The 21,828-nt window shown below is 41.1% G+C and overlaps 1 protein-coding gene across 10 annotated transcripts in view; it reads right to left on the bottom strand.

Moving 5' to 3' along the window:
• The window catches only part of OSBPL6 (oxysterol binding protein like 6), a 112,414-nt gene that overhangs the window by 52,093 nt on the left and 38,493 nt on the right, over positions 1-21,828 (bottom strand). For 9 of the 10 annotated variants that reach the window (XM_064451705.1, XM_064451708.1, XM_064451709.1 and 6 more), the window contains one exon: positions 6,317-6,552. In XM_064451705.1, coding sequence (XP_064307775.1) covers positions 6,317-6,418 — 102 coding nt within the window. In that variant the 5' untranslated portion in view covers positions 6,419-6,552. Of the gene's footprint in view, positions 1-6,316; positions 6,553-10,393; positions 10,463-21,828 lie in introns of all 10 variants that reach the window. The other variant, XM_064451706.1, reaches the window with a different exon arrangement.

Genomic DNA, 21,828 nt, shown 5'->3' with positions numbered 1-21,828 from the left:
CTGGGCTCCTGGGCATATGTTACTGCCGATGTGTGCCAGCAGCCTGGGCCCCAAGGATTCCCACTGCCAGAGCAGGAATGCCTCATACTTTCAATGCACCCTTCAATATCAGTGCTTGGTGGGACCTGCCTCAACCCTGGGGTCAGTCTGTACCAGTTCCCTCTGAGTCTCGCTCACATGGGTTCCTACCCTGTCCCCTGACAAATCTGTCATCCAGAGAGCTTCACTTTGAAAGTCTTCACCTTCTTCTGAAGGTCTGATTGTGCCACCTGTAGAGGTTCACTCATCAAGTAGTTCACTGTTATCCATTTGAGCGATGAAAAGGAATCTAACAGGCCTGGGACTTACGATTTAATTTAAAGCAAGTGCTACCGCATTGAACTTAATGTAACATTCACATGCCTGTTCGACAACTTCATAAGTTACATTGTTTCAGACATTTTTTCCCATACTGAAGTAAGGCCCACTGCCTCCTGCACCTAAAGAACATTTTCAGACTCTATTAAAGGCACAGGAGAAAAAAATGTTCCAGAGTAGCAGCAGCTAACCAATTTGAAGAATAATTGCATATTTTGTTAATAATTTTGCCACTTCGTTCTTTGGCTCCCTCAGAACATTTGCTTGCTCCAGTGAGTTGCTGCTTTTAAAGTACTTATTTAATACTTCCTGCTCTAATGCTGCTTCAACTGTATCATGTGAAGAGAGTTAATTAGGAACAAGAGCAAAAGAGAATTACATCACTGTAATAACAGTACTTGGCATTCAGTAGCATCTTTAGTTTGAAACTCTCAGAGAGATTAATAATTATTATTGAAATAATTCTTACAAACTACTGGGAAGTAAAAATGCTCTTAAAAGTCTATGCTTTACTACAGAGCAAAGTTAGGAATAAGGCTCCATGTTCTCAGGTCTGTACCATACCTATTAGACAACTGCCCATCCTTGCCTTCCTTTCTTTTAAAGTCAAGGAGACACAGGAACAAGTGACGTTTACAGGTAACCACCAAGAATTTTTTCCCAGATGTCACATCAGGCTGACAGCAGTAAGCAAGTGCGTAGGTTGCTACTCAATTTAATAAAGAAGGGATATAAATGGGCTCAGAGTTCTCTTCCACATGGAATATATTATATTGCAATCTTGTATGAACAACACTGTCTGAGGCACACTGGACAGATAGGTAGGCACAGTAAAAATGCCAATTGATTATATTGTCATTGTTTATGAGGCAGAAATCTACAATGAAGCCACAAAAGCATCTTTGATATTGTGTCACTGATCATAACTGGTCATAAACAAAGAGAAAGTTGGGTTGGTGGTATCTCAATATATTAAAACCAAAAACTTCAACTACATGAGCATGAACACTCCCTCCTATCCCTTCAAATTCTCACACATCTAATTGTTCTCACTCTCCCAGAAAAAGCACCAAAAATGCTAAATGAAATAGGACAATGAAAAAGAGAGAATCTTCCAAAGGACTTTAATTTCCAGCAGGCTAGATGAATCTGGGTATATGATGGACCTTACCCTGCCAACCTAGCCTACCAAGGGAAAAGCACCAGTGGCTGAAATCCCATAGCTGCTGCCACCACAGCTGCTCCTGCTGTGACCCTTCCCATTGCCAGTGTTCTGCTACTTCCCACTGAGCTGCCAGGAAAGGTGTAGCAGCAACAGGAGCCAAAGCAATAGCAACAGCAGGTCTCTCATTTTAAGACCCATCATTTTGTAGTGAGTAGCTTCAGTCTCAAACACTAGACCACTTTTTCTATGGGACAGATAAAAAGTGAATCTGCTTTTGTTTAGAATAACCACACAAAGATCTTCTTAAACATCATACAGTTAGAATAAAAGATTTTTTGCAACATGGGGGGGTTTTTTCCTTCTACATATCAACCAGCTCTCCCAGATACTCCTGGTCCCCTTGCTTTCCTTCTCTCTACTGTTCTTTTTCAGCCAGTTGTTGTCCTCCCTACAGTCCTTACTTCTTAGTTTCAAGTCTTACAACCTCACGAAGCATTTGGCCAATCCAGTTCTCTCTCCTCTACTCAGCTTCTCTCACCTATTCATTTCCTGATCAAGAGTCTCACTCTCTAAATCAAGTACCTTTTGCTTTCTACACTGCACAGCTAAGCACTCCGCTCCTGCACTTCTTACTTCTCCCTCCTGCACCACTTGCTGGTCCCTGCAGTGCATCTATTAAAAATTTGCAGCTCATTATGTCCTGGGAAAATTTTGATGGCAGTTTTCTTAGCTAAGAGGCTTCCCTTCATAATTCTAATTTTACTCTTCTTAATGTTAGCTGAAAGCACGAAACCCTAGAATTGTCACAGAACCCATGATATTTTCCTACTGTGCACATCTCCTCTCATTATGCCTTATCATTAGTTGATGAGACTAGAGACAACCCACCCCTCTCTTTTTCTCCTCCCAATTTATGTCTGTCTCATCTAATCAGCACTTCATGCTAGCAACTACCTTTTATTACATGCTGCTTAATACAGTGCATAGCACTGTGAGGCCTAGACTGCATCCCTATATCCAAATAACAATTATTAGTCCTTTTTTTCATTTCACCTCCAGATTCACCTACTGCAATAGCTCTTTTACAGTCTTCCAGTTACTCTATAAACTAAGGTTTGGTTAAGGCTGCTGCAGACAAATGACTCGATCCTTCCATCACCATTAAAGCCTTTATATCTACAAAATGGTGACACCCACCTTAGGAAATATTGCTTTCAGAAGACTACTTTGACAACGAAAATACAGTGGTTATAAAAAGCTAACCAGGCGTTTTCCAGTGCAGAACTCTAGACAAGAGCAGAGCCTTAACTTTGGAATAGCACTCTGCTCCTGAATTTCAAGGCCAGGTAAACGTCTTCAGCCCAAACTCAGCCCTTGGCTGTATCTCTTGAGTACACTCCTACTCCTCTTAGTCAATATTGCTCTTACAGAAAGAAAAAAAAAAAAAACCACATTAAAATCTGAAAAGCAGATGATTGCTGCTCTGGAAAATCTGTTTTCTTTTCCTTCAAAGCCCCTATCTTTCACTCTTTACATACAGCTGAAAGACAACAGTGGTTTGAAATACAAAAGCTCTCCTAGTAGAAAGGTGACCACACAAGGCTAAATGCAATAGGACTAAAAGCTTTTCTCCTTTTGTTTGCTGTGTGGGAAAAGAACCAAGGATTTGTTGAAACAGCAATCTGACAAAGAGAAACATAGAGAGAAAGAGATAGCAGCTGATCATCCCTCCACTGCTAAAAGACTAAAAATTGAGGCACTGGAAGAGAAATCCTTGCATTGAAAATAGCAGACATTGCTAAATCCACTTCAAATCATGTATTAGCTACCCTTTAGATGGTGGCCAGAAAAGTAAAAATCTCTACTTTGTTCACAGTTTCATTATTATTACTCTCCCTCTGTAACAGTGCCTCTGTTTAACAGCCTGGGGTCAGGCCCCAATTTACCAAACTGCACATTGTTAACCCTATAATGTACTTACTTCTTTCTGCCTTCTCAGCACAGTATTACTACCCATGCATTGGAAAGAACATATAATGTATTAGTCTGCAGTATGACTTGCATACTTAGTCAATAAATAAAATATGGAATATTTATAAAGAGCTTACACCCATCAAACTGAATACACAACATATGATTTTATCATATTCAGTTGTATTTTCTAAAAACAGTGTTAGTTTTCCTCCTTTTTGTTGTGCAACAGAATATGACTAGCCTTTTCAGAGTTTCATAAGGGATGAAAAACAAGAATCTTCCTTTCCAAAATGGCCCACAAAACAGGCTGTCCAAATTTGCAGTTTTTATGCTCACCTTTGTATGGGGGCTCTTGGTTTTCTTAGGGAGATCCCCTGACAGTGGAAATGGCAGGGGTTCTACACTCTGCAACAGCTCCACAGTAGGAAAAACTGCTCCTGCTCCATTCTAAAGTATTCCTTACCAAGGACATCACAATTGCCCTGACAGCCTGCTCAGCTCAGGGTTAAACAAAAGAGGTTGGTCCTGGGCCACCTTCTATCTAATAGTCCAAATTAACCACGGTTTTTATTAAAATGAGTGACACAAGTTCCTACAATGATGAAAATCTGAACCCAGTTTTTTGGTTATTGGCTTTAGTACTCTCTTCATTTATCAATTACTTAGTCATGAAGCCTGCAAACTGGCAATATCAAAGCTTTTGCTGACTGATAATTCTCTTAGGCGATGTATACTGCTCAAATAAGAAAGCCACATTAAAATGCTGGCATTTTATACAGCACGACATTTTCTACTCTCACCAAAATATTATATCAAATCTCCCTGATTATCATAGTCATGTTCACGCTCATTCAGCCTCCTGCACCATAATTTATTGGGAAACTGTTCCGTAATTGCCGGTATGACTTTGACAAGAATTATATGATGAGAAGATTTAACACTGCCTTTAACACTGAAAGCACCAAGGCAAAAAAGTGAATGCCTAGCAGTAGCCTTTCCAGTCCACATTTACATACCTAAATATACTTGTTAAGCATCATCAGAAAACACTGGATCCAAGATTGCTCTGGATGCATCACATCACTGACCTCTTCAGCATTATTTTAAAATCATGCTTCACATTTCACTGACCAAATATGGACTTAAGTTAAGCATCCATTTCATTATGATCACAGGTACGCCTTGCTCTACCCTGTTGCTATGGTAACAGATATGGTAGCCATTAGACTTATGGTAAAATGTATTCCCAAAAGGTACGTTTTTTCATTCTTATTTGCATGGTGGTACCAAACTACCTAATTACAAAGAGAACTCAAGAGGATATGCTCTTAGCTGAGCTCAGCAGCTCCTACAAATCTTGCATTCACCTTCCTTGGGTTTAAATGTGGGAGATAAAATATACTGATGATTTAAACAAAAGATGTCAAAATTCTTGCTCCACATGGAACTAATGAAAAATTAAGAGGAAATGATATGCTAACCAGGACCTAACTGACAGGACAAATCCTGTACAGCATGAAAGGGAAAATATTTATCACCTGTGAGAACACCATTTTTGGCTTCACTGAAAAGCAATGGAAAAGATTAAAAAATTCCAGACACATTTCCTGTCTGTTATCAAACACACATCAGAATTCTTCTCCTGGCTTAAAATTTTAAACATACTTTATGGTAAGGCTATTTACATTCAAAGCTGTAAATGTTACAGTTTTCATCAAAAATCTCAGTTTTTTACATTTTTATAAGTCAGGTAAGGAAAAAAAATTAATTCAGCAGCAGCGAGAAAACAGTGCCACAGCTGGCACACAAGTAGCTTGGAAATGTTCTTAAGCTATAGTCATTCAACTAAATGCATACCATAGAAAACAATTATTTTAAGTTCTTTTCTTGCCTCTTTTCCTTGTCAGGCTGAAAAGAAGCCAGTATTGCATTATTGCAAATATTCTCACAATATTTTAAATTATAAAGTTGTTATATTCTTACATTTTATATTTTCTTTTTTCAACATGATGTTGTTAAAGTAACTCAGAAGCTGATTTAGTGTTCAAGGTTTCCACGGATTAAAGTTTTAAAGTACATTTCTGGTCTAATCAAATTTTCGGTATCAACCTTTGCATTTGTAAATATACATGTAACAACCTATCTGAAATGTAGTGGTTACTTTCTTAAGTGCTCCCAGTGATGCCGGGGCCAGACTGTACACCTGGCCCTCAAAAAAACCCACAGGAATGCCTAAGTTGTTTTGAGTGGAAAAAATACAGCCCTCATCTCAAAGGGATCCTGGAGAAAAGATGTATTACATCCACATAAATAAGGCTCTGTTGAAAATGGAAGTCTAACATAACCAAACTATTACTATAGGACATGGGACAGTCAGTGTAAATAATATTTAAAATGTCAGGTGCTTCCACAAAGGATGAACAATATATTTAAATTGAACCAAAATATCACCTTGTAAAAATATAATACATCTCTGTAGTTAGATTTACAAAGAGATATTCACAGAGGACACAAAACAATTTGAAGCAACTGTAGGTTCATGCTGTCAAGAAACCACTTCTCAAAAAACTTCAGAGCGTGTTTCCTACTTGTCCACATGATTATGTCCTTCCTGCTCCAGCACTACACAAAGTGCCCGTGTCGCTTCTGCATCTTTTTCAAACCACTTTAAGAAGTGGGGAAAAAAAAATTTTTAAATCATCAGTTCTTGGCTAATGCTATAAGGAAGTGAATGTAGAGCTAGCAAGAATGAACAGCCACATTACAAGAATAAATGAATCATTTCACTAGATGTGACAAACATCTAGATCTTTTCCTTACCTGCCTCCTGTCCCTCTGAGACGATGATGAAGAGGAGGCACTTCTATGTGATGGAGTGGACGTTTTGTGAGCTGGAGATATACTCTTCTCCTCTGAACTCATCTTTGCAGCAGACTTGTAGTAATGATCTTGTGCTCTTATCACTCATGTACAAAAAGGCAAGGGACAGTCTTCTGCATCCTTGTTTCACAGTTTATGGACAGCCAAAGAGGAATTCAATCTTAGCTGAACTGCACCTTAATAAAGAAAAATGTGAGAGAAAGAATGAATACACTTTCACTCCAAAGTAGCTCTGCAGCAAAGAAATCAGTTGGCAGTCACTATTTAATCTAACAGATCTCCCAGTTTTTTATATTCCTTCATACCAACAACCCAGTACAAACACAAATACCTCGTTTTCCATTCTCTCAGAAGATGAAAGTGGTATTACATTGTTTCAAAAACCCATACAGAAAGGCTTAAGGAATTTACAGCAGTTCTCAGGAAACGTTTACAAATCCTTGACAAGGGGTCGTTATCCCATCTTGCATAGCATCATAACATTATCACGTAACTCCTTAGGACTTCCTGTTCAACACAAATACCACTGAACACCCCATTAACCAGTATTTATTAAAAATCCTGCAGTTAGATTAAGGACTTTTCAAGGTGATTTTTAAAAGCAGGTCCCTCTTTCAAAGACCGCGGCGTCACTGAAGGGGTGGACAATCTAGTTTCACAATTCAGCACCTTTCAGATAGTGCAGAGCTCACCACACACATCTTCCTCTCAAGGAAGACTGAAAGATAATACCAAACTTTTTGACCAGAAAACACTTTCAGCCACAAGACTGTGGCCAGGGGGTATTAGTCTTTTCATCTGGACAAAAACTTCAGTTTATCTGTTGAACCTCAGGTTAAAAAAAAAAAAAAAAAAAAGTATTGATGAAGGCAGGAGCTACCCAGGGCCGAACTCAGATACTTTGGCTGCCACGTTGCATGCAGTGCCCAAGTCTGGCAGCGCAGGGCCGCAGGGGCAGCCTCTGTGAGAAGACGCTGGGGCTGCCCTAAGCTGGACACAGCCAGTGCCAGATGGCTCTGCAACGGCCCCACTGCAGAGCACAGCTGAGTCTGTCAGTGAAAAGATATTTAAGAATGGACAGAAAACACCGTAAAGGCAGAGAAGGAACAACAAAACAAGTGATGACAACCCTGTGAACGCCACAGTCAGTGAAGGAGTGGGGGAAAAGGTGCCCAGGCGCCAGGGCAGAGAAGGAGGAGCAGCCCATGGAGGAGATGGATCGTCCTGAAGGAACTGCAGCCTGTGGAGCACCCACACAGAGCAGAATTTTCCCTGAAGGACTGCAGACCGCAGAAAAACATCAGAGCAGGTGAAAAGTGTGAGGAGGCAGGAGTGGCAAGGAAAAACTGCTATGTATTGACGACAAACACCACCACCACCCATGTCACTTGGGGCAGGGAGCAACTAGAGGTGTCAGGAATGAAGGAGTGCAGTTGAACCTGGGAAAAATGGGAGGAAAGGTGTTGTTTTAATGTCTTTCATTTCTCATTATCCAAGTTTATTTTAATTGGCAATAAATTAATTTTACCCAAGCTGAGTTTTGGCCACAACAGTAATTGATAAGCAGTCTCCCTGTCTTTATCTTGACCCACAAGCTTTCTCATCCTATTTTCTCCCCCCATGCCACTGATACAGGCGGGATTGAGCGGCTGGGTAGGCATTTGGCTTCTGGCCAGGGCTAACCCACCACAGCTACAGGGTCCATTCTCTTTCCTGTTTACTCCACCACTGCTATGTGTATTACCTCTTTGAGAATACTAGATGCTTTCTCTCACTTCTCTCTACCCTAACCTTTAATTTCCATCCAAGAACAGAAAAATAGATACTTAGAGAAGCACAGAGGATATTTGTGTCCATGAACAGCCAAATACTACCTCTCAAACTCTACCAAAATGTTGCAACCACATCACCAGTACATCATGACAGTTCAGGAATGGAATTTTAGGTCTCAATGCTTAACAGATTGCTTTGATCTTGCTTCAGCTGATAGATACTGTGTCTGATCTTCCATTAACCTTAGATAAAGTTGTTCCCTGAATTATGTCGTCTGCTCGACGATGATGTCAACTATCTTCCCCACCATCCTGTCTCTAATTTTGAAATAGTGCCCTTCCACATACACTGTGATGAGGGCATACCACAGGTCAGCACAGCACAGCTAGCTTCGGATGACTGTGGAGAAACGTGCTGTCCTGCACCATGTTAAACAAGATCAGGGCAAAAATACATTAACTAACACTCAAGACATGACTGCAGGCTCAAGGAATTATGACATACTGGAGACAGAATGCTAGCTTCTCCAATCACAACAGATATCCATGCAAAAATATCATCCTGAAGCCAGATACTCACTCAGAAGCAGCTAAATAATTAATTACATTGTGCCTTGCAGCCACCAGCTTCCAAATACTGCACCCTGACAAACACCCTCCTGCTCGAGCTGAGCTCTGTGATGACTCATAAGCGACAGACACCTTTTCTGCTCGCTGTACTATGGAAAGTAGAATGACTTGACTTTATTAGTTATCAGCGCTTTTGCAAGTACGAATCTCACCCGTATCTTATAGATGAACTTCCACCTCCATCAAGAAGTCTCCCATAAACTTACAGATCCCACATAATATCTGCAAAGCCCACATAGTATCGCAGTGACATGACTGGGAGAACATGCCTGTTCCATGTTTGATTGTTGGGCACCAACACCGGCTTGGTTTCAGTCTTGTACTTGCCTGGTTCCTTGTGAAACTCACTCTTTGTCGGTTCAGGTCATTGCTACTGCTATGTTACTTCCTACAACAAACAACTCCCATCACAGATTATTTTTCCCCCAAGGTTATATCTCCCTGAGGCACACACTGGGTCTGTCCATCCTTCCGCATTACCCACCAAGTACACCCAGGTCCTTGCGCCAAGACAATCCCATGAATGGGTTTGCCTTTTCCCATGGGAGGAGCAATCCACAACGCCTTCCCCAGCCACCTCCCTATCTGTACTAATCTACTCCCACAGTATTTAGGGGTTTTGTTTGGGCAGGACCAGGATGGTTGGCAGATCCTCTGGTGCTAACCAGCCAAGTGGCTTCTGCTAAACCTGTATCCCAGTGCTTCCATGCCCCATTGCCCAACGCTTTCAACATAGTCTTTAACAGTCCATTATACCTCTCACTCTTTCCAGAAGCTTGTCGGTGATAGGGGATGCGATATACCCACTCAATGCTGTGTTTCTTTTCCCGGATGTTTACGAAGTTATTTTGGAAATGAGTCCCATTGTCTGATTCAATTCTTTCAGGGGTGCCACGTCACCACAAAATTTGCTTTTGAAAGCCTAAGATGATATTTCAGGCAGTGGCATAGTTTACAGAGTACGTTTCTAACCAACCAGTAGTTGCTTCCACCTTGGTGAGTATGCAGTGCTTGCCTTGCTGTGTTCATGGCAGTGGTCCAATAGAGTCAATTTGCTAAGCCTCACCATATCGAAAACCCAGCCACTGCCATGGGATCTTACCCTTGTGGCTTGCTTGATTGCAGCATGTTTCATATTCATGAGTGACACGTGTAACAGCCTGCATGGTCAGGTCCACCCCTTGATCACGAGTCCATCTGTATGTTGCATCTTTCCCCAGATGTCATGATGTTTCATGGGCCCATCAAGCTACAAGTAGTTCACCCTTATTCTCCCAGTCCAGGTCCACCTGAGCCACTTCAATTTTGGCAGCCTTATCTACCTGTCCATTGTTTTGATGTTCTTCACTGGCATGGCTTTTGGGCATGTGAACATCTACATGATGTACCTTTACAGCCATGTTTTCTACGCAGGCAGTGACATCCTGCCACAATGCAGCAGCCCAGATGGGTTTACCCCTGCACTGCCAACTGGTCATCTTCCACTGCTGCAGCCACCCCCACAGGGCATAAGCCACCATCCAGGAGCCAGTATAGAGTACTGGACACTTTTCTCATTCAGCAATCTCTAGGGTTAGTTGGATGGCTTTCACTTCTGCAAGCTGACTTGACTCACCTCCTTCAGTGGCCTCAACCACTTGTCATGTAGGACTCCACGCAGCAGCCTTCCACTTCCAACGGTTTCCTACAACACAACAGGATCCATCAGTAAACAAAACATAATGCCTTTCATCTTCTGATAACTCATTAAACGGTGGTGCCTCTTGGGCACAAGCCACCTCCTCAGGCAATGCTCCAAAATCTCTGCCTTCTGGCTAGTCCATGATCTCTTCCAGGATTCCTGGGCGGTTGGGTTTCCTGAGCTCCTTACATGATCAACACTACCCACTTACTCCATGTAGGATTGGTTGCGTGATGTGTAGAGGGGATGTTTTCTCTGAGCATGCAGTGTAGCACAGGCTTAATCACAGTGCCAAGAAGAGATATGCTCTGTACCAACAACTTCTGAAGTGGCTCAAACCCTGTCACATGCTGCTAGCATCTCTTTCAGTCAGGCTGTAGTGGGCTTCTGATCCTCAATACCCCCAGCTCCAAAACCGTAATAGTCAAACTCGGGTTTCTCCTGATGTTTTCTGCCAGAGGCTCCATGCGAGACCATGCTACCCAGCTCCAGTGTACATTTTGCACAGGTGGTCCTGTCCAGACAGGCTCAATACCTACTGCACTAGCTGTTTCCTGTCTGACATGCTCAAAGGCTTGTTGTTGCTCAAAGCCCTCTCTGTCGAGTAACCTGAAAGAACTATTTTGAGTGGGGCCCACAGGCTGACTGTAACCTAGAATATGCATTCTCCAGAACCCCATAAGGCCTAGGAAAGCTTGTGTTTCCTTCTTGTTAGCTGGTGGAGACATAGCTGCTATCCTGTTGACCACATCCATAGGCACATGATTGCGTCCATCCTGCCATTTTATTCCCAAGAACTGAATCTCCTGTGCAGGTCCCTTGACCTTTCTCTTCTTTATGGCAAAACCAGCTTTCAGAAGAATCTGAATTACTATTTTTACCTTCTCAAACACTTTTTCTGCCTTGTTTCCCCACACAATGATAGCATCAATACACTGTAGATGTTCAGGGGCATCACCCTTTCCCAGCGCAGTTTGGATTAGTTCTTGACAAATGGTGGCGCTGTGCTTCCACCCCTGGGGCAGTGGATTCCAGGTGTATCGGACACCACTCCATCAGAAAGCAAACTGTGGCCTGCGCTCTGCTGCCAAAGGGATCGAGACAAATGCATCGGCAATGTCAATTGTAGCATACCACTCAGCTGCTTTCAACTCCAGTTCTTACTGGAACTCTTAACATGTCTGGTACAGCAGCAGTCAGTGGTGGCATCACTTTGTTCAGGCCACAATAGTCTAATTGTAACCTCCGCTCTCCATCAGACTTTTACACTGGCCAAATGGGGCTATTAAAAGGTGAGCACATCTTGCTGATGACTCCGTGGCTCTCCAGTTGATGAATCAGCTCATGGTTGGGAGCCAGGGAGTCTTGGCTTGTGCAGTATTGCCACAGGTGCACTGTCCTGGTAGCAACTGGCACCTGCTCTTCTTCAACTCGCAGCAATCCCACAGCAACGGGATCTTATGAGAGGCCAGGCAGGGTAGACAACTTTTATCTTCTCTGTGTTCACAGTGGCTACACCCAAAAGCCCACTTGCACCCTTTTGGGTCCTTGAAGTACCCTCTCCTGAGGTAGCCTATGCCAAGGATACAAGGGCTGCTGGGCCAGTCACAATATGGGGCTCTTACCACTTATCCCTTGTTAAGTTCACCTCAGCCTCTAATACAGACAATTCTTGGCATCCCTCTGCCACTCAGGAGATCCAGGTAGGTTTTGTGCCCCTCTATCCTGATGGCACCAGTGTACACTGTGCACCAGTGCCTACCAAAGCTTTATACTTTTGTAGGTCTGATGTGCCAGGCCATCAAATCTACGCAGCCCAGCATACCCAGTCATCCCTTTCCCCCCTCCTGGCTGAAGGCAGGGACACTCAATTCCTTTTCCTTGTCAGAGTACTGACTGTCTGACCCTTGCAGTGCCAGACCAGAAGTCCCCCTCCAGGATCAAGGGAGGTGATTTCACTTCTTCTGTGTCTGGGAGATTGCTAATTGCCTTCTTGTGTCTCTACAGCAACTAAGCTGACAGCCTTCTTCAGTGGCCCCTTCTTAACAGCTGTCTTCCCTCTCAGCTCATATACACAGGCTTCCAGCTAAAAGGTGGGTTCACTGTCCCACTTCCTCTGTCCTCCCCCGGTCACACAGGAAGAAACAGAGTGCACCACGCAGCATGCACCAAGGGCTCCCTTTCCCTCTGACTGGCACAAGAGAGAACCGATTTCTTGGGGTGCCCCTGACAGCCAAGGTGCTGGCTCATAGGGATGAGGAGGTACAGAGATTTTCTTCAAAGTTTTGGAGCCAAGAAGACACTCCCTTCACAGTTGGTATATCCCTATCCAGGCCATACATCGCTGCCAAGCTGTTAGAATATGATGCTGGGACACTTTGAATCACCTTCCTCCACACGGCCCATGCACACAGGACATTCTCTGGATTTCTGGACACCTCATCATTGTCTAGATCACTGTGGATGAATTTGAGCACCGCTAATTCTCTCAGGTACTGGATGAAGATCTGCTGTTGGTTTTCACTGGGGTAAGCAAGGCACCCTTCTATCAGGTGGCGTTCCAGTTTGCTAGGGTTGCTTGCCTGTTCAGGTGTAAAGTCCCAGGTTATGGGAAGTGATAACCATCCTAGGAATCTGCCCAAACCCTTCCACACACCCTGTCACCAAGGTACCAGCCATCTCTGGGCATATTTCAGTACCACCTCACTCAAAAGTTGTCTTCTCTTACACCAGGATGAGACCAGATTCCACAAAGCCCATAACAGCCAACAGTACTAATTAGCATTACACAGTTCACGTAAAGATGAACAAGGACCTTGGGACCACGTGTAATGAAACCATCCACATCAATCCCAGGTAGGGAGAGGGAAATGTATTCCCTTACCTCCTCCACAAGATAGCTCCCCCGGCACAGCAAGGTCATCAATGCCAGGGCAAAGCACATAGCCATTGTTAGCACTAGCATGTTCCCAAGCTCAGCAAAATAAAGAGGTAAGCAGAGCAGCCAAAACACTCCACAACCTGCACAGCAGCTTGCCACTAAACTACTACTATAGCTATAGCACACTTAATACAAAACTGCCATTGTCTCATGCCGCATGTTGGGTGCCAAAAAGGACTCTGGTGGGCTGACCCTGGCTGGACGCCAGGTACCCACCAAGCTGCAATATCCCTCCCCTCTTCAACAAGACAGGGAGGGAGAAAAGGAGATGAAAAAAAAACAAACCACAAACCTACAACCCTCATGGGTCAAGATAAAGGCAGCTGAATAAAAGCAAAAGCAAAGGCCACACACAGAGAAAGGAAAACAAAAGATTTATTTTCTACTTCCCATCAGCAGTCAATGTCTAGCTGCTTCCCAGGAAGTGAGGCTTCAGTATGTGTAGCAGTTGCTCTGGAAGACAAATGTCATAAATAACAAATGCCCCCTGCTTCCTCCTCCTTTCTCTTAGCTTTCATTGCTGACCATTGTCATATGGTATGGAATATCCCTTTGGTCAGTTTGGGTCAGCTGTCCTGGCTATGTCCCCTCCCAAGACGTTGCCCACCCCCAACCTACTGGTGAAGGGGGGGAAGTGTTGGATAAAGAGCCTTGATGCTGTGCCGGCACTGCTCAGCAGTAGCCAAAACACTGGTGTGTTATCCACACCTTCCTAGCTACAAATACAAAGCACTGCACTGTAAGAGCTGCTAGAGTAAATTTTCCCTACATCTCAGCCAGACCCAATACAACCAGCAGAAGCTGCCCATATAGTCTGAACATCTTGGCAAATTCTCTGTGCTTTTCAGGATGGCAAGTTACTGCTAAAAGAAGCCTAAGAAGCTGCATTGTGCTGGAGCTGCTAGAGCCACCTACAAGATGACAGAGGCTGCAGGAAGAAACAGGCTGCACAGCACATTTGTTTCAGAACAGCAGAGAGAAAACATAATGAAGTTGCATCCAAGGAGAGGCTTTTCCTCCTATCCTAGCATGCCAGGGACTGCTGATCTACTTCAACAGCATTTTCGTATCCTAGAAATGCATTAAGCACATTTTAGCCAAACAGGTGTACCAATAGGGGTATCTCAAGGCCTATGAAATTTTCTTATAAATCAAAAATCAAATTTAAAAAGTTAGAATACAGAAATTATAGTCCTAGTTCACAAAGCTGTGCAGAGTAGTTGAGTTATTTAATACCTAAAAGGACAAATTTTCAGTCACTTTCAGCTATGACGTCACTGATAATTTTTTAGCAAAGCAGCCTTTGGGCAAATGAAAATCAAATCCTTTTTTAAAACATCTCATCTTCACTCAGTTGACTCATCTGGAAAAATCTGCATTTAGTATTGGCACAGCAGGACAGTGATCTGGCACTTCAAATCTGTTTTTAAGGCTCTCAGGAAGCGTAGGTGCTGTTTTAAGCAGCAAACACAATGCTAGGAAGTGGTACACAAGAAAAACAGTTCTGTTCGCCAAGGTTGTTCAAGCTGCCAGGTATGTGATTCTGAAGTATGGGCTTTTTATTTTGAAAGGTATTTAGAAAAAATAAAGCAGTGGCTTACACCTGAGCCAAGCTCCACAGTGGTTCTGTGGTGTTGCCCAAGCATTAGGAGCTGAACCTAACCAAGAACTTGCTCGAACCACACCAATTTATTGATAGCAGTCTCCCAGAAAAGATATATAAAACTTAACCACCCCCTTTCACACTAAAAGCAGCAAACATTTCTTCTTGCCCTATTTAACAGCAACAATAACTTCAACACAAAATTGCTGTTACTTACTTATACATAGAAATTTCTGATAGTGAAACATTTCAGGGTTAAAAGTCAAAAAAAAGGCAAGTGGGATATTTGAGAAAACAAGCACTGTACGCACAACAAAAATATTAATGCAAACCAGCATGAGATAGCATTGAGCTTTCTGTTATTGTTCTTGCATATTGAATCTGGATTCCGTTTCTCTACATGCTAAGAGCTTATCTTCCAATTTTGGCTTAAAATTTGGGTAATACACCTTTTTTAGAGCACGTCAGAAGGAATAAATGCAGTGAAATTTATGCAAAGAAATACCAGTTTCTCTGTAACTAAGATTGAGGCAAACAATTACAAATCTAATTTTTTGTCCAACAAATTCAGTTTACCAAAATGAAACCAATGCTTTTGACACATTTTTCATGGGCTTTTTCCATCAGTCACTGGCAATTTTGCTATTGGCTTCAGTGGGAACAGAAGCAAGCCATATACCATGGTAGAATATTTCTAGAAAATAATATAAAATCTAAAAACACATCCAAAAACTATGACAATGGGTTTCGGGTGGGAGGGGGGCGTCCCCCTAGTAACTGTGCATTTCTTCTGATACTGTTTCCTGACACAGATCAAAACATCTGACTCATTTTACAAGGCCAATTTTACCACCCCTTCACTTCACAGCAAATGTGTCTTCAGCCTGAAAGTATTTTAATTGATTTGAGTTGGACAACTCCAAAAAAAAAAATGGCATTATCTGGCATAAACAAGGGTAACAGTATTGGCCATTGGTTATTAATTGCTGCTTATCTAAATATCATTGACCTGTAGGCAGCATTTTGCAGCACACCAGCTAAATCCCTTGTGAACTGCTCAAAACCACCTGTCAGTTTAGGACCATAAGCTGATTCAGCCCATCAAATGTGACCGTGCACTGGCTTGCCTCAAAGCTGCTTTGCCATGTGTTTTCAAGGCAGGAAGTATATCTGTTGCTTCCAGCATATAAGAAAAGACAGACTTCCTGGAACATGAAAACGAGACACTGCAGAAAGATTTCGGTCATCGCAAGTATCAATCACCCAGCTGGGAGTTTTGCCTTCAACTCTTCTCACTGGCATCTCAACTATTTTGGATTTAAAATATCATTTGTAATTTGTTAATCACAAAAATTATTTACTGGTTCTTTAGTACATCCTCTTCTAAGTTACTTATTTTTTATGTAAGGTGATGTATATAGAAAGGTAAGATACTCTGCCCCAAGTTGAGGAGAGGGCAAGTCTTGTAAGCAGAAAATACAGCGAGGTCTTTTAATTCTGATGCATAAGGAAAAATACCATGTGCCATGATTGTAGCATCCTCCATATGAGGTAAAACATCTATATCTAATCCTACTCAAAGGAATACAAAAATACTGTACATAACCTACAATAAGGAATTCCTTAAGAAATACTGAAGACTTTACTGAATAGTTAATTGTTTATTCTTTTTTAAACAATTGGCATTGAACATTCCTTTTACAAATGAGAACTATTCCACCACGTTCTTGCAGTTCATCCCTACTATGTGTGTTTAAGCTCACCTTTGAATTCAAGAATTCAAGGTGTGGTTTTCCCAGTAATGTTTTTGTGCTTGATCTCAATTGTTACAGCTTGTCTAAGGTCTAAATCTGAAGGAAGGGGGGGGGGGGGGGGGAAGGAAGAAGTGGAAACCTAGGGATTCCCCATTCTTTCTCTACATCAATCACAGATTTGAACATATTTTACTACACAATTATCTTTTCCTCATTTATTCTCAGTTCATTGGTGTTGGGGGCGTTTTTTTCTCCCCTGGTGTCTTAAATCAATTATTACATAAGTCTTAAAAACAAAGCCATTCTTTATTTCCTTTCTATCAAAGGGTTACTGTCTCTTTCTGTCTAAATACATAAATAAAGGAAAATTAGATGCTTTATTTCTCATCTCAGAAGCCACTGCTTTTTACACTAGATATTGTGTTAACCCAGAAGTCCTGCCTTCTAGAATTTGAAACAAAATTATTTCAGAGGCATCAAAATAAATGAGCAATCCCGTATCAAGATGTAGCATGATTATTTTTTACATCAATGTTACACTAAATAGTTTGAAAGACAAGGAAGCACTGAGAGCTACTTACTGATTTCTCTTCACCTTCTACCCAGGTTACAATAATATGTTTGATTCAACATCTCTCAAAAGTATTTCCTGGGAATTCTTTAGAGTGGACTATTCAGTAGTATAAAAATACTGAAAAAGACACAGACTCTCCATATAAAAATTCATTATTCTTAGTTTTATTCACTGAACAAGTTACATTGTGTCTGCAGTTACACATATTGTCATTATTTGAAATTTCATTTTTAAATTGAGTATTTTCATGTTACTGGCTAAAATTAAAAAAAAAAAATTTAAAGGGGGAATGTTAGTAGGTTTAGAAGGTCCAAGCAAGACACATACACAGGAGTCAAATGAGACCATACACCAGGGAGCAAACTGGGCAAAGACTTAGGAAACAAGCTGTATAAACTGCACAAAATAAATGGGTGACACAGAGGAGAGAAGCATCCTGTGGAAATGAACATTAGCAATATCTGAGGTATGGATATTGCAGCTACCTCACTTTAAAAGCTGCCACCATACAGCAAGTCCATTGACACTGGTTAGGGAATCTCTGTCCTCTCGCAAAAGTCTGAAGAAGTTCCACCAAGCCTGCACAACCGCACAAACTGCAGTGTGGTTTGTGAAAAAGCTATTAGTAGACGTGACGAAAATGTAGAAATACATGACTTGCGTAAATGCAGAGTTATAAATAAACCCACATGTCATAAAACAGATAAATGGAAGCTCTCAATGGATAACTCCAAATGAAGTCTGGATTCAAATAACAGACTTCTGTCATAAACGTTATGTTGTTTCTCACTCTGAGTCTTTTCTGCAATACCCAGAATGCTTTATAGACTGTTTAATATCTTGTGTAGTATCGGAGTAATTTGAGCAGACAATTCAGGGTGCAGAACAGAGTCTCTAGACCTAAACGAACCAAAAATATGCAACTGCCACTGGCATTATTTCAAGCAAAACATCTTCATGCTGATTACCAATATGGGGCTGTTTTTCATTTGGGAGGAAAGAGCTTTTGTGTGGTGCTCTGCAGCTGTAAAACAGTCATTCTCTATTTGAGCACTCAGTGGAGGCCAACCCTTGCTCTCAGATTATGAGGAATACGGAACTGTCCCTTCCCCCCTTTTCTGCTGACCTTCCATACAGGAAAATCACAACCATGCTTTTCTACAGTACATGAATGCTGCAGAGACAGAAGAATATAATGGAAATAAAACATCTCAGTCCAGTGGCAATGCTGTGGTGATTTAATAGACCACTTACGGGAAATAAGCAATTTGTCTTTCTTTTTTTTTAAATAAATGAGTGAACCAATCCCTTTACAGCCACTATTTGAGAATCAGCCACATCATTTTAGCAAAACATCAACTTTTTAGAAAATGGCTGTAATCACTGTATTTTAAGATTTGTTTTACTTGCATGTCCTGTCAGAAATAATAAAGAGCAAACTCCAGATTCAGGAAAATCATTGATCACATCTGGCATGTTGACAATAGGGGAAAAAAACTGAGCAACCTTTACTTTTTTAATTCCAAATCAGTAATTCCCATCAGGAAAATCAATTTTCCACATTTTTCTAGCACAATTTTAGTAGCATAATTGCTCGACTAATAACGTCCAAGGCTAATATTTAGAATAGTCATCAAAAAATCACATGTCCTAGACCTCTGACCAGTGAATTTGAAATGCTAGATTGATACCAAAACAACACTGTTGATCTAAGGGGACCACTGATGATTTTCAGGTCCAATATTTATGAGCAGCAATAAATGAGGTGCTACGGGAAAACTGGGAAATCTTACTAGCACTAAATATTTTTAATATAAGATATTGGAATGTATATGACTGTTACCGTTGCCCCCTTCAAGTATTTTTAAAGCTTCATACTCAAGGTTTGGATTACAAATGTACACATCTAATTGTAGACATTCATAATATTGGCATATACAAATTCTCAGTCTGACACTATATACACCAATACATACAGTACCTAAATACTGCCATAAATCACTCTTTATCCCATATTCAGGAGGATCTAGAACCTGACTGTAGGTAGCAAATGAGTCAAGTCCAGCATTACCCCTGGAGAGGAGCTCTAATACAGACCAAACTGCCACACCTGTTCAGCACAATTTGCCATTTCCATGATCATAGAATCATTTAGGTTGGAAAAGAACTTTAAGATCGAGTCCAACCATAACCTTAACACTGCCAAGTCTGCCACTTAGCTATGTCCCCCAGTGCCACATCTATGTGTCTTTTAAATACCTCCAGGAATGGTGACTCAACCACTTCCCTGGGTAGCCCATCCCAATGCCTGACAAACCTTTCAGTGAAGGAAGTTTTTCCTAATGTCCACTCTAAATCTCCCTGGGCACAACTTGAGGCCGCTTCCTCTCATCCTATCACCTGTCACTTGGGAAAAGAGATGAACACCCACCTTGCTTAAACCTCCTTTCTGGTAGCTCCAGGTAGAAAAGTATCTTTGATATGATCATCGTCTACCAGTGATGATGACCTGCCCGAGATCATGGTGTTGACCAGCAGCCTCTCAGCTGCAGGGTAATTGGGGCATATGCTCACCCTCCTTCCTGCAGCCACTCTGCTGCTGGGCTTCACCGAAACTCTAAGATCTCATGTTCACTTACAAGGCTTAATGCATGGTTAGATGTGGGCACTCATCTCCTTCACCTCATTGATTACTTTGTTTGCTAATTTAGCTAAATATATAACTAGATGTACATTGTAGCAACGCAACCACTAAACTCGACTGGTAAAAAACCAAAAGCCTTGCTATTTTATGTCTTCCTTCATATGATGACAGACAGAAGCAGTACTTACGCATTTTACACATGCAATTTCCTGTAAACTCGTTCAAGATTATAAGATTAATTGGCTAAGACACAACGCTTATGTCAATAAAAGCAAAGTCTAAACCTGTATCACTATTCTTAATTAGGCGACTACTTCTTGACTGATAGTAAATAATGCAGCGTAAGTAATGGGAAAAAGATACATATTTCATAGCAGTCATGTTTTACAGCCCTACATTTGACAACCTCCCACCACAAGCATTTACTGGAATAATTATCAAAGAAATTAAAATGAACTAACATGGAGTTTCCCAAAATGGTGACTAAGTTCATTAAAGGCAGTGGCTTTTAAAGTCCTTGGGCTTTGCTTTGGTGGTTGGGCTAAGGGGTGGTTTGGGGTTTTTTGAGGGAGTGGAAGGGGGGAGAAATCTTGTGTGTTTTTTGCTTTTAAGAAGGTCTACTTCTGTACATAGTCTCTACATCTTAAACAGCAAATTCCACAGAAGACTAGTGATGTTTGATGATACTTCAGAGACACTTATTTTCACATCATCCTTAACAGAACATAGTGCCCCTGAAGACTTTACACATGGTATGATTTCTTTAACACTGAGGTATCATTATTTTTTTCCTGAGTGGCTAGTTCAAGTATGTCTTAATACTATAAAAAGTAAAAATAATATTAAAAAAAATTACTTGCATGGACATATATATCTGTAAAATACACAATTATGACAGACTTCAAATAGATGAATGAGGTCAAAAAACAGATAATCGGATTCAGACAAGAAGAGGTCAGTACATCTGCCTTTCCTATTTTCTGCTTGCGTACACAATGAAGCAGTTTTCTGCCCTTCCAGAAGCCGTGAGGCATACATGGTAATTAGTGGTGTTCCAGTATGTCCAAACCTCCAGTTTAAATGATAATTTCAAAATAAGCCCTCAACTCATTTGCATTGTCTGAGGATTGCCTCAATAGCTGAAGTGACCCTAGGATTTTAATTAGGATGTCTTTGTTGCTCTGCATTCCTCAGACTATAACAGTAATAGAATACTATTGATATGCATGGCATGGCAATTTTTGCATGCTACAGAGGCAGCATATTGACCTGTGTTGTATGCATTTGTAACAGATTGCTGTGAGGGTTAAGCATGTATACATATTTACAAATACATAAATACAAATATGCAATATATACCAGTTAAACATTAAACAGGAAAAAGAAACTGGTAGACATTATCTATACTAACATAAGTCTAGAACACCTTTAAAAAAAATAAAAAATAAAAAACAAACCAACACCACCACATATGATTCCATCTCTCCATCCCTTTTTTAAACTGAAAACATTACTAGGGGATTTTTGTTTTCATCAAATTTTTTTCAAATAATCAAATTTTTCAGCTCTAAAAAAGCCATATAGTGACTGAACATTTTAATCAAAACTCAGGAAATGCTTTAAAGAATTAAAAAGAGTTTCATGTATCCTGATTTTTTTCATGGAAAAAACCCTCACAATTTTCAACAAGCTCTTTAAGAAAAAGAAACTCCTTTTTTCCTTATTTTAGTAATGAAATTTTCTTTACCCCTGGGAAACAAAGGAAAAATAGATTAGAAGCCTAAAGACTCTTAAATTGCTTTTTAATTAGAGTCTCAGCTGGGCAGTGATCTAAAGCAAAGAACCTAATTTCC

Source organism: Phalacrocorax carbo, chromosome 5 (assembly GCF_963921805.1).
Source record: "Phalacrocorax carbo chromosome 5, bPhaCar2.1, whole genome shotgun sequence".
Classification (NCBI taxonomy): Eukaryota; Metazoa; Chordata; class Aves; order Suliformes; family Phalacrocoracidae; genus Phalacrocorax; species Phalacrocorax carbo.
The sequence above is the reverse complement of the archived record's forward strand: the minus strand, read 5'-3'. Positions and strand labels throughout refer to the sequence as shown.